Source organism: Neopsephotus bourkii, unplaced genomic scaffold, assembly GCF_033783945.1.
Source record: "Neopsephotus bourkii isolate Nb327-2 ecotype Australia unplaced genomic scaffold, CSIRO-AGI_Nbou_v1 NB_107, whole genome shotgun sequence".
Classification (NCBI taxonomy): Eukaryota; Metazoa; Chordata; class Aves; order Psittaciformes; family Psittacidae; genus Neopsephotus; species Neopsephotus bourkii.
Window position 1 is genome coordinate 12,265,382 of NW_026900624.1, and position 12,652 is coordinate 12,278,033.

General features: G+C 45.1%; 2 protein-coding genes across 2 annotated transcripts; one reads left to right on the top strand and one right to left on the bottom strand.

Annotated features, from left to right (window-relative positions):
- Positions 1 to 969: 969 nt before the first annotated feature.
- NECAP1 (NECAP endocytosis associated 1) lies at positions 970 to 5,064 on the bottom strand. The gene is made up of 8 exons (XM_061360978.1): positions 4,804 to 5,064; positions 3,454 to 3,554; positions 3,199 to 3,303; positions 2,706 to 2,787; positions 2,214 to 2,322; positions 1,945 to 2,131; positions 1,405 to 1,498; positions 970 to 1,284 (listed from the first exon to the last, which is right to left on the bottom strand). Exons 1-8 carry the CDS (start codon positions 4,899 to 4,901, stop codon positions 1,236 to 1,238), a joined length of 825 nt encoding a protein of 274 aa, XP_061216962.1. The 5' UTR covers positions 4,902 to 5,064; the 3' UTR covers positions 970 to 1,235.
- Positions 5,065 to 8,002: 2,938 nt separating this feature from the next.
- Positions 8,003 to 12,322, top strand: C3AR1 (complement C3a receptor 1). Its single transcript, XM_061360966.1, has 2 exons — positions 8,003 to 9,228; positions 10,802 to 12,322. The coding sequence occupies exon 2, from the start codon at positions 10,809 to 10,811 to the stop codon at positions 11,925 to 11,927; it is 1,119 nt and encodes a 372-aa protein (XP_061216950.1). The 5' UTR covers positions 8,003 to 9,228; positions 10,802 to 10,808; the 3' UTR covers positions 11,928 to 12,322.
- Positions 12,323 to 12,652: the final 330 nt, after the last annotated feature.

A 12,652-nucleotide genomic window follows, 5' to 3' on the forward strand; every position in this document is an offset into this window, starting at 1 on the left:
AAGATCAAAGAGCCTTAAGAAACTCTCCCAAAGAGAACAACAGATAGTGAGGGCCTTTTATCTCTTTCTAACCCCCTAAACCACAGAGGAAATAGAGGGGGTTTGGGGCATATTAAAAGTTTAATAAAAAATTAAAAATAAAAAAAATTCCAAGTTACAATAACCAGCTCACATCACTAGAAAGTAGCCTCAGAAAAGCCACATGAAAGAACACAAGTGGGAAAATTTTGCTGCCACAGTTCTTAAGACCGGGCTTATTCTAAGCGTGAGCTGAAAAGGGTAAGAGTAACCTACTGTCCCACCATAGTTCTTACTGTGGCATGGTTATACAATACTTGTAACACAGTGCCAAGTCACAACACAAGGCCAGGGCTCAGGATAGCGATGCAGGAACATGAAATGCTCAGTGGTGGGATTACCTGGTGGTCTAAAACAGCTCAATGACAATGAGGCCTTTGCATGAGCAGGAGATGAGTGAAAATAAGAGAATTTCCTCCAGTAAACCTGCAAGTCAAACAAGGAGCCTCAAGATGGGGTGCCCACCTGGAGCTACAGCACAATGGCAGCAGGCCTACTCAAGGACTTGCATAACTCCTCCCACAAGAGCACGGAAACATCCAGCACTATCAAGAATTGCACTAAAGGGAAGAAGAAAAGTAGTGTGTGCATGGAGTAGTTCACTCCTCACCACAGATATAATTAATCAGAAAGGGTTTTGTGTTGAGACAAGACCTGTCCTCCTTACAGCTTCCATTTACATGCTGCAGCCAAATGTGGCGGTTCTCAGCACTGCAGGCAAAGCTGCAGACTTGAGTCACTACCGAAAGCAGCCACAAAAAGCAGCAATCTAACCAGAGAAAATTTAAAGGACAAGGAACCCAGAGGCACCTACCCAGCCTCCTCCTGTACCCACCTTCTTCAGGATTTCTGCTTTCCCTGTATGAAAAAAATGGGCAAAAAGAGCTAGGGTGTACCATGTAACAGCCGAGGGGGTGGAAGAGATGAGGCTACCCCTCTCCTCCTTGCCCATCTTGTAAGGAGTGAGTATGTTCTCTTTAAGTTCAGTGATTTCATTGTGGGATCAGTTTTGACTGAAGTGAAGATCTGTTTTAAAAAGAAAGGATTGTCCCAACTTGTTCTTGATTGAAGACTATATTGGTTTGTGCCCCTTCTGATCCCATTTGGTGCCTCTAGAGCCTCTTGGTCATCAGTTTGTCCCATTCCACTTTAACCATTCAGAACTGGACCCAGTTGGACTGTTGAGGAGCCTGATTTGGAACAGCACTGAAATAAAGAGAGAAGAATCAAAGGAGCTGATCTAATAAGACTTCTTAACTTACAGCTCTTCCAGTGCCCATCAGGACACTACCCTTATCGTCTGCAGCTCTCTTCACCACAGTTTACCTGGATGCAGTGCTGAAGTCTCCCCAGAGGTCTGTGGTAGCTGATGTTGGTGCCTTGGATGCAGATGCAGGAGCATCTAAGTCTAGTAGAATATCTAAAGCAAATTAAACAAAACAAAACAAAAGAGCAAACCAAAACAAACAAACCAACAAAACCACAAACAAGCCAAATCAAACTATGAGGTAGAAAACCCACAGGCATTTAAACTATCACAACTGCTCAAACTGATATATACAAACTGCTGGATACAGGGAGAGAAAAGGGACTCCAGCCTGCCCTCTAGAAAAAGGAAGTTAGGCTTTTTAAGGTTTTTGTTGTAACGGCAGCTCCTTTTGCTGAATGTGCGCAGAGCCTCCAGCTCACACTATGGAGGTACATCATTTTCAAGAACTCTTCAATCCACCATCCCTTGTCCTGTTGTTACAGTCCCCAATGAAGAGTCCCTCTCCAGCATTCTTGTAGGCCCCCTTCAGATATTGGGGGTCCCCTCTATGCACTTACTAGTGTCTGACAAACTGTTGGCTCTATGCTAGTATTTACCTGCACTGCTCATGTTACTGGATTTCAGCACAGGTGGAGGTGTGACGTGGTTAGCAATGGCTGTGGAAGAAGGTGGAGGTACAGGAGGGACAGCAATTTTGCCTCCTGGTGGAGGTGGCAGCAGGCTTAGGCCCCCTGATCCAGAGACACGGGGCTTGGCTGCTCCTCCTTTCTTTGTTGTCATGTTCTGTATAAAAAGAAAGGACAAGTCAGGAAAAGTCTCCACTAGCATATCCAAAGAAAGAAGGAGGGTAAACTGGGCTGCTTACCCCAATGTTCAATTTGATGGTCTGCCCTTCCTTAAACCCCAAGTCTAATTTGGGACGTGTTTCAGCTTCCTGGGACTCCTTGGAGATCTCAGACTCCTGCTTCACCCACCTAAAAAACACAAGAGAAAGACATAAGATCCTGCAGCAAAGCACAACAGGGTTTTAGACAAACACATACCTGGTTCCTCTCCCCATCCTGCCAAAGATCTACCTCGTGCTGTCAAACCAGCTACCTGCCTACTCCCAGCATCGCTCAGCAAAAAGCTGGGACCACCACAAACCTAAGGGACTGTCTACCACTGCACCTGTAGCACCACAGGACCTAAGCTTAGAACTTACAGATCTGACCTTGCAGGACTCAGCCTGCATGATGGAGCCATAGTAGGGCTTCACGACCATCCCAAGGAAGCCTGTGCTAAACGAACATACACCACCACCCACCACGTTCTACAGGCCAGAGGAAAAACAGCATTCCAGAAAAGCACAACTCACTTGAAGTGATCTTGCAAAGAGACGTTGAAGTCAAAGGCATCACCACGATCCGTGAAGCCAATGCCTATAAAAGCACTTCGTCCTAGCAAGGAGATAGGAGTCGTCATTGGAGGTGCCCTGCCTGCAACTCCGGTCTTGTGTTCATTCACTCCATAATCCTCCTGCTTCTCCTAAACCACCCTGTGCTACCTCCCTCTGACACACCTGCAGCTGGACACCAGCAGCTCACAGCAGTTCATGGTTCCTAGCCTTCAGGATGCACCCTTCTTCCCACATGGTAGTCTCAGAAACTGAACATCCCTTCCCAGGCCCTGGAATCTTTGCAATTTGAGAACCCTCCTCTTTAACCTTACTCCCTACCCCTCCAGGCACACTACCCAGGCTTTTCAGCACTTCCAACACCATTTTAATGCACCTGACAGACATCCAGCTCCATATGGCTGAAGTCTCCTCCACCCCTAACACCTGGCACATACATAATCCCCCAACTCACCAGTCCCATCCTGAATTCGAATGACAAAATAGCGGCTGGAATCTGTCACAGTCTCTACTGCAATGCCAGGGTATTGATCTATAGGAGCCTGGGCGAAGAGTTCTCCTGCACACAAAGAACTAGGTGTTAAAAAGAGGAACCCTGTGGTAAACCATGGCCATGGCTGCCATGCACAGCTCTGAGCAGGCTTAGAAGCACAGGCTCATAAGCAGCAATCATGGTCGCAGTCTTGCCAAGCCACAGCTTTTCCCTTACCTGAAACCTTATCCTCCAGTTTTATGTATGCAGTTTTGCCTTTGGAAGTGACACGAAGCCGTCCTGTCCAGTCCGGATGGTCCAGTTTCCAGTCAGATGCCCTGACAAGAAAAGCAACTGTTCACTGACTGTCAACCCCTTCACTTCTACCCAACCATCTTATCAAAAGCCTCCGCTCCCAAACCTTTAACATGTGCAGCTGCTTTATTCCACTTCTCTCCCCAAACAATATAGAGGGTCTTAGCTCCTCTCTGTTGCTGCCAACTGACACACTTGGCTCTGACTGGCCTCTCTTTCCTCTAAGTAAACGGAAATAGATACAGTCCAGAGGACATCTCTGTCTTTACCTTCATAAACTTGCAGAAGAGGCAAGACAAACTCAAGACATTCGCTTAGGACAGTAAAGCCAAAACCAACTAATAAGTGACTTGTGAGCATCAGGAAGACCACAAAAATTAATTAACAGCATGCTGAAAAATGACTCCATTATTCTACCCTATTGTTGTAAAATAGTATTAAGTACTTGAACCTAGAGGCAGCTAGCTTACAATATAAATCATCATACACACAATCATCTTGATTATCCCATCAAACTCTTTGCTACAGACTGTTGTGAAGGGAAAAAAAGGAAAAAAGAGAGAAAATCCCCAACCTACAGGATTTTACAACTGAAAACAAATATCTATATTTGTTAGCAGCAACAGCCTGCCAAAGCCTTGAGTACCACCGACACCCATCAGCTCCCCAGAGCACAAGCCCTGTCCGTTCTCCAGGAAGTCTGTGGGCACAGCTTACAAAGCCACACTGCACTGGTTCCAGTCCATGACAGAAAGCATTTCTAACTCATGGTCCTGCAATCTCTTCTTAAAAAAATCATGCTTAACACTTGGCTTCCTCCCTGCTGCTGTGAGAGCCAGCAGGCCAAATTCAATGTGCCATTATATCACATTACATCCCAGGGAACTGGGCATATTAGGAGCTAAGGTTGGAGAAACAAGCTGCTCAGGTGCCCTCACCTCCTCCACACGAGCAGCCCTTGCTCTTCCACAGCACGGAGCAAAGGCTCCTGCTGTTAGGAGCAGACAACCGGCAACTCAACCCGGTATGTCCCCAAAGCGGCGGCCGCCGGGCACTAAGTAAAGCCGCAGGGAATAGGCCTGATTTGCTTGCGGCCGCAGGCCACGGCTTCACGAAGGCCCCACTCGTGGCCAGGACACCTTTGCCCGGAGGCCCAGGCCCAACCCGCGGCTGCCGTGCTCTCCGGCCTGAGGCCCCGTCCCCGCGGGCAGGGGCTGGATGGACCGTGCCGTGCCGAGGCAGGGCGATCCTAGCTGCCGCACGCTCTCTCACCTGTACCCGCGGTTGGAAGTTCGTGGCGGGATGCGGTAGACGTTGACATCGGGCTTCACGCAGAGGACGGACTCGTACTCCAGCTCAGCCGCCGCCATCTCGCCCACGAACCCCAACGACCAGGCGAGGAGCGAGGGGTGGGAGGCTAATAACCCAGGGTGCTTCCGACCGCCATCTTTGATGAGGGCAGACACCGCCTAGGGCCGCTGGGGCGCCGGGCAGGAAGCGAGGCACGTCGGACTGGTGGAGGAAGGCATCTTAGATCCTGGCAGCAAAGAGCTGGCTGGGGGGGGGCGACCATCTTGAAGCCGATTCTGACACAGCAGCGGGGGCTGGCACCATCTTGGACCCTGGCAATTCCCCTACAGCAGCCATGTTTGGTTCGGGCTGATGAAGTGGTGCCGGGCGCCATGCTGGAGCTGGGCGGAGTGGGCGGAGCCGGGCTGGCTAAGGCGCCCTGGGTGTAGGGGGTGCCGTGAAGGGCACTTGCCGCCAGCCCAGTTCGCGGGTGTGTGTGTGTGTGGTGGCGGCGGCGGTTCCGGCTGCTGTTCCTGGACCACTGGTGTCACCAAGCAAAAGGCGCTGGTGTCGCGCCGGGAACTGGGAAGCCACGGCTAGGAGGTGCCAAGACGCGGGGCTGGGGTTTGTGCTCCCACATGGATATCTACTGGGGGCTTGTAGATCCCTGCGTGCCCTCAGCGCCTTCTCTCCAGTGTGGCTTGCTTTCCTGCAGACTTGGGTTAAAGCTTCTGTTTTAAGTGAAAATGGGTTTTGTGTAGCCCGTAGTGCTTTTGCAGCCTTTGGTAAAATCACAAACTGAAGAGAAAATGGGGCATAAACCATTACAAGTTTTGCACTTGGAAGGGGTGACAATACCCAGAAACGGTATTGACAGCTGTTTTGAGTAGGTACACAGGAAAGCCTCATGAGTGGTGTGAGCTAAGCACATGAACAGATACGGAATGACATGAATGTGCAGCTTCCTTTTCCCCTTCCCTTCTGCCAGCTGAGGGGGGTGCCTTGACAAGCTGTGTGCTGGGGTGGGCAGACAGATTTGAACCATTTCATGCACCCTGCACAAGAGCTCGTAGGAATACATAGCACCAATACTCAATGCAGGTACGTGCCACAGTGTAAAAGAAGGCTCTGCCTCCGTGCTTTTGCAATATGTGGCTGTTACATTGCTTGCCAGACTGCCAGAATTAAGGCAAAGAAGCCAAATGAGAGACAAACCTTGGAGAAGAGCAGAGCTGCTTAAAGAAAGCCTATGAAACAGTACAGAATTACTTTCCTACTATACTAGCTTCACAGTCTAATACAAGGGCTTTGTGTGGGCCAGGAGCTTGTGTGCATTTGTTAGCAGTATTTTATAGGATTTTGTTCTGTGTAGATTCATCTACTTGGGTTTTTCTTGAATTTATTTATACTTTCAGTTACCCATATCATCCCTGGAGCCATGAATCTAATTGTGCAACATGAGAAAGTGTAATATTTTTGTTTTCAAACTTCTACCTGATAATTTGATATGTCCTAATTCTAGTGCTGTAAGAATTTATGTCACTTTCTTCATGTGCCTCTCATACTGCTACCTAGATGTTTCTTTCCCAAGGTGAATCATTCTCATCTATTTAGCTTGTCCATCAAAAGAAGCCATTCTGAGTTATGTCATAATTTTCTGTATCATTTGTGATTCTCTAATTGTTTTTAAGACTGAGGACCTTTGCAGCATTCAGTATTCAAGAAGCAACTGAATGCTTCTGTTGTATTTAACCTTTTGATTAGTATTGCTTTTTCACAGCCCTTTCTGCAGTAACTGCTAAGTTTTTTCTTTGAATGTTAATAACTTACTTACATCAGTCTGTATAGTTATGGTTGCTTTTCCAAATTCAATAATTCACAATTGGCAATATTAAATTTCACCTGCCTCTTTATTGTGGTATCATGCAGTGTGACACTATCTTCCCACAGTTCTTCTAGAAGGAGAAAATCTCAGATGAGAGAGTGGCCAAGGGCCAGCTTCTCTAAGGCATATGAGGAAAGATGCACAAGCAGCACTATGGCACCAGGAATACATCTCCCATTCAATTCCACTGAGACTTAACTACCAGAGAACATAACATTTTGTTTTATAAAGAAGCATCTCTGGACCTAGAAAATACAAAGCATTGCCAAAAATAGCTAAAGTTTTGGGATTTGTTTTGTTTGTTTTTTAAAGGATTAAGTAGCGAGGTTGAAATCTTGAAGGAGAACATATTTAAACTCAGACTATGAAAGCAATGGAGGATTCATATTCTTCCCGCACAGAAATCTTCAATGATTGAAAACCAAGCAGTACCAGAAATCTTAGCTGGGACTCCACAATGTTCAGTCATATGAGGTGTGCAAATAAAAAGGCCTGCACAGAGTAAAATGTCCATGCCAATCCATAGGTAGCTTCATAATAAACCATGCAGAAGAATCATTTGGGCTTTTGTTTTGCATTTGTTTTGCTTATGTAAGAAAAAAAAAAAAAAGGCATTGTCCAGGAATGGATGTACCATATATTTGGAATTTTCCTTCTCTGCCCAGGAGGTGCAGGGGAACCAGTCTCACAGAGCAACCCATGAGATAACTTAAAGGTTAATCTCAAGATTATTTTTACAAAACAGTCCAACTACTATTACAAATGGTGTTTCTTTCCCAGAAAGTGCCTTGGCAAAACGCTGGACCTGAACACTCAGCCGGTACTGAAAACCTGTTATTGTGAAGAGCTACGTTTTAATTATGCATGATCTATAAATGTGCAATTTTGCCAAGCATGGTTCCCTGCTTGGTATCCAAAGCTTGTGCTTACCTGATCGTACTCAGCAATGTACAGTAAAGCACACTTCAGAGGAGAAAATAGATCCAGAAGAGAAAAAAAAGAATGCAGCATAGTGATCTGGGATTGCCATCAAAGCTACAAGTCAAAGGTCTGGTCTGCTCCAAGTAACCGTTTTATGGAAGTTAACAAAATGCCTTTTTCCCTCCTGGCACTATCTTCTTTGACTGTCTTTGTTACTTGGCCCTTTTTGCTGAGGTGCAAAATGCTTCACTAGTCAAACAGCTTAAAAAGCTAATTGATCTGGAAAGCTGTACAGAGAAGTACTACATCATCTCACTACTGTCCAGGATGAGGTGGCTGAAGTGCTGGTTGTGTCAGTGTTGGCTGTAGGGGAGAGGGTTTAACTGGGAAGATCAGAGCTGGCCTCTTGCAAAGGAGTAGTTTGAGTAGAACCAGCACATGGTGGGGAAAAGGCTGTGTGTCCCTTTGCCAACAGGAGCCAATAGGAGTATCCTCCTGCACACACTTTCTGCCTGGGTCTGAGAAGTCCCCAGGAAAGATGTCAGCTGAGAATAGGATGCAGCTAGAGGAATTTTTGTGGCAGGCTGCTGCCAGCCTGTCCATCTCTGGGGTACAGCCCAGCCCTAGCCTGCCTTCCTGTTTCTGCTTTCAGATTTTGTTTGTGTTGGAGGCAGCATTCCTGTGTTTCACAGAGACATGCTCAGGCACGGAACTCTGCTCCATCCTGGTTCATTTTCCAGACTGAAACCAAAATAGCAAGACTGATTCCTGTATGTCTGAGCTTTATCACTTCTGTTAGCAGTTTTGATTTCCTAGATTGGAGGGGTGAGGGGGAACCCTACTGTTGCACATTTGAAATGCCTTGCCCTACGTGCCCGTTCTTTTTATAGTCTTGTCACATTTTGTGCTATCAGCATTTCAGTTAAACCGCTTCTAACTTTTCATCTGTCAAGTTCCTTCTAAAAAACAACAAAAAAAAACCCCGGCTAACAATAAGCCTTGAAATACCCTGAAAGGTCAGAAATCAGATTTAAATCCCTGTAACGTGACCAATTTTTGCCAAGTACACTGTTATGTGTTTGGTAAACTAAGCTGTCTGAAGCTGGGACAGAAGCTGATCTGAACTGATAAGAATCCCAGAAATGGTATTGTCTATGTGAATGTGCTGATCTGATAAAACATGGAAATGACTACAAGATAACAGATCAGCCAGCTGATGGCAGGATTTGGAATTATGAATTACATCAAGCAAAGGTCAGTGTTATGCCAACAGGCAAGATGTGATCTGGTTGTCATATGGAGACTGCAGTGAAGTATGTGTGCCTCACATTCCCTTACTTTGATTCTTTGACTCAGGGCACTAATTATTTTGATGGTGTTGGGACAGCTTCTTTGGTTTTGTTATCAGCAGATCTCATCTAAAACTTCAAATATGAGTCATTTTAAGCCTTTCCATCATGGTGAAAGAACATACTTAGCACACACATACAGGAAAAAAAACAGTTCCTAAAATGTCATACGAGTTTCTGTTTTCAGTCACTTCAGAAGCAGGACTGATGGTACTTGCTCCCTGACACACCGGCATACCCTGCTTCACTTGGGTAGGTATAATAAACTGAATTGTCCTTTCCTTTTTACCTTTCACTTTCTTATTCTTCACTCCTCAAAACTTCTCTCTCCCCTCCAGTTACCCCCTTCCATTTTCATAACCACATAGCAGCCCTGTTAGCACTTTTGAAAACATAGCGTGGTTATGATCTTCTTCTTGATTCATCCCTCAGTTTGCTATGGAGTAGGATGTGTATTCGTATCTATCTTCACAGCGTTCCTTGACTCTCTCTCCCCTTCACAGAATCTTCTGTAGCCAATATGGGGAGGCAGCAAAATTCAGTTCTTCTTCTCCAATTTCCCCTGTAAAAGTTGTTGCTTCATATATCAGCAAGACTTGTTAGGATTTTAAGTTAAGCCCCAGTTGCTGATTTGGATTTTATTTTTTTTTTAATTATATTGATACTTAGTCCTGCACACAACAGACCCTGACTGGCATTTAAGTACTGGCATAATAGAGGTTAAAATAGTCAGTCTGGGTTGTTCATGCCTCCTCAGTTGCTCCTGCAGGCTGTATTCAGTTCTTACCTATGCAGCTCCCTTGCATTCTGGTAATGCTTTTAGGGACCTTTCAGCAACCCAACTGTCTTCATTCACATGGAAAAGGTTAACAGGGATTTTATAAACAATTCTATTAATGCCTAAAGGATGAAAATCAGACTCCTTCTCGGTTCTATCTTGACTTTGCTAGATTTTCTTTCATTTCTAAGCTTACTAAGTCCAAGAATAAATGAGCAATTAAAGTTTTTCCAGTACTATTCTCACAGTTCTAAAATGTTACTGAAGTATTCTGTGACTCAATTTGTCTTGCAGTAAGGCACCTTTTCTTATATCTGAAATGGTCAAGAACATTGCTGCTATTGCTCAGTATTTTATTTTTTCTTTCTACAACCAAATCTCTGCCTGTTTTTCATAAACCATTAATTTCTCGTGTTTCTCTTCATCAAGATTAGCTTTCCAAGGAACTAGCTGAGAGCTCAGAACAAAAGCAGGGAGAAGGAAGTGCTTACTGAAACTTCCCTAAAAATACCCCTTAGCAAACAGGATTGGTGTCCTGTCCTATTTATAATGCCCAGAAAGTGGAGCAGGGTTATTTCTTGAAGACAAGCATTGCTTTCTTAACCTAAACCTATTACACTGGTTATGCCAAGAAATCGCTTGTTTTAAAGGGAAAAGGAACTAAATGCTGACTTACCTTTCTGAAGAAGTGTATACAAAGCTGGAAGCTGATTGGGAAAGACACCTGGTGACAGTGTGGGCATGTGAACAGAGAGCTCCACTTTGGAGACTAAAAGGAACCAGACTGCAGTTAAGGGGGATGACAGTGACAGGAGGACTTAAGCGTATACAACCCTCTTGTTTGAATGGTGTGGTTTATGTAGCTTAGCCACCATGAGAATGAAAAATGTGTATAATGGCTAGATTAGTTAGGTCTTTAGCACAAACTGTCTTTGTACCCTGACAGCTCTGTACTGTCACCTGACTCAGAGATGCTTCTGTACAAATACAGAGAAGAATTGGGAAGGAGGACATGAATTGCCAACTAATTTGCTTTCTATTTTATAGCTACAGAATGCCTCAGCTCCTGGATAACAGCAGTTCACATGAACAGGCTGCTGAACATTATGAATCAGAATCCATTGTCTCCATTGCTATCTTCATCATCATTTTTATCATAGGTATCCCAGGCAATGGACTGGTGATATGGGTAGCTGGTCTGAAAATGAAAAGGTCTGTGAACATTGTCTGGTTCGTAAACCTTGCTGTGGCTGACTTCATTTGCTGCCTATCCTTGCCATTTTCCATTGTTCACCTGGCCCTCCATGAACACTGGCTGTATGGTTGGTTCCTCTGCAAAGTCATCCCATCAGTCATAATCTTCACCATGTTTGCTAGCGTCTTCCTACTTACAGCCATCAGCATTGACCGGTGCCTTCTTGTGATGAAACCTATCTGGTGTCAAAATCATCGAACAATGAAATCTGTATTACTAATATGCAGTGGCATTTGGATCCTGGCCTTCATTTTTTGCTGCCCTGTCTTCCACTACCGTGAGACTAGCACTCATGATGGCAAAACTGAGTGTGGGTACAATTTTGGAGATCCCCTAATGCCAGATTACGTGGATAGTCCTGTAAATGAGTTACAGGAAGAATACTCGCTGTTAGACTACAGTCGTAATGACTCCTGGGTTTATGCCTATGAAGGTGATTATCCTGTGTCATTTGCCCTAGTGGCAGTAAACATCACTAGGGCTGTCTTCGGCTTCATACTCCCCTTTGCTACAATGGCAGTTTGCTATGCCCTCATTGGTTTCAGAACACATGCAAAACTGTTTCACAAGCCACACAACAGGATGTTGAAAACAATTGTGCTTGTGGTAGCTGCATTCTTCATTTGCTGGGCTCCATATCACATAGTTGGGATTCTGTACCTTATACCTATTCTGGGAACACAACTGGGGCAGTCATTGATCCTCTGGGATCACCTCTCTATAGCACTTGCGTATGCCAACAGCTGCATCAATCCCCTGGTCTATGTTTTTGTGGGTCGGGACTTCAGGGCAAAGGCAAGACAATCACTACAAGGAATCTTGGAAGGTGTCTTTACTGATGAGTCAACACGTTCCATCCCTTGCTCTCTTCACGGAAACAAGACTTCAGCAGAGAAGAACACGAGCAGCACAGTGTAATGCAAGATTTCCGATCACCGCTGTAGAAATAGGCGCTATGGTCCTGCACATCAATCACTCTCCACTTAACAGCTTTTTTTTTTCTCCAGCACATTTGATTAATCTGCAGCTCCACACACAAAGCAGTGAGATGGTTCAGCTCACAACAGCAAACCCCCTTTAGATCCTATAGAGATGAGAAGTTGAAGTACGAAGAGTAATAATGTCAGGGAAGATGCTGGTGAAGGAGACAGAGTAGTACTTCAACCTTTAAAGATGAAAGCAGGCTTGCAGGATGATTGTGGTGGGATCATGTAGTTTAAACTCTGAATTGCTAGAGGAGAACATCATTAGAGTTATTTGCATATGTCTACATTCTACATCTCCTGTCTCTGATAAACTGCAGATGAAAGCAACTTTTGATGTCTCCTTGGAATCTGTCATCCTGTTTTCCCTCTCCTTTGAATGTACTTGGGGTCTGAGGGTTGGGTTTTTCCTCTGAACATTTCCCTAGAGGGTAGTGCTACGTTTTCTTACAGCAGTGCATTAGAAGAGCACTTGCCCCAGTAAGCTTTATTGAGCTGACTTCCATGCCCTGGTAGATGATGCCCAAGATATTTCTTTGTCCTGGCAAATACAGCACTGTATGGCAGTAACTGGTCAAAAGCACATGCTATGGCTATATTCATTAGCCTGCACTCATTCATGCCCTCTACCACTGGAATCCCAAATCTTCCTTTTAGTAG

Bases quoted from the DNA above. Each gene is read 5' to 3' on its own strand.
- NECAP1 (XM_061360978.1), bottom strand. From the start codon at position 4,901: ATGGCGGCGGCTGAGCTGGAGTACGAGTCCGTCCTCTGCGTGAAGCCC. The intron at 2,132-2,213 runs GTAAGCAGCCCA...CTTTTTATACAG, and splicing joins CCATCAAATTGAACATTGGG to AACATGACAACAAAGAAAGG. The intron at 1,285-1,404 runs GTAAACTGTGGT...TCTTTATTTCAG, and splicing joins GACTTCAGCACTGCATCCAG to TGCTGTTCCAAATCAGGCTC.
- C3AR1 (XM_061360966.1), top strand. From the start codon at position 10,809: ATGCCTCAGCTCCTGGATAACAGCAGTTCACATGAACAGGCTGCTGAA.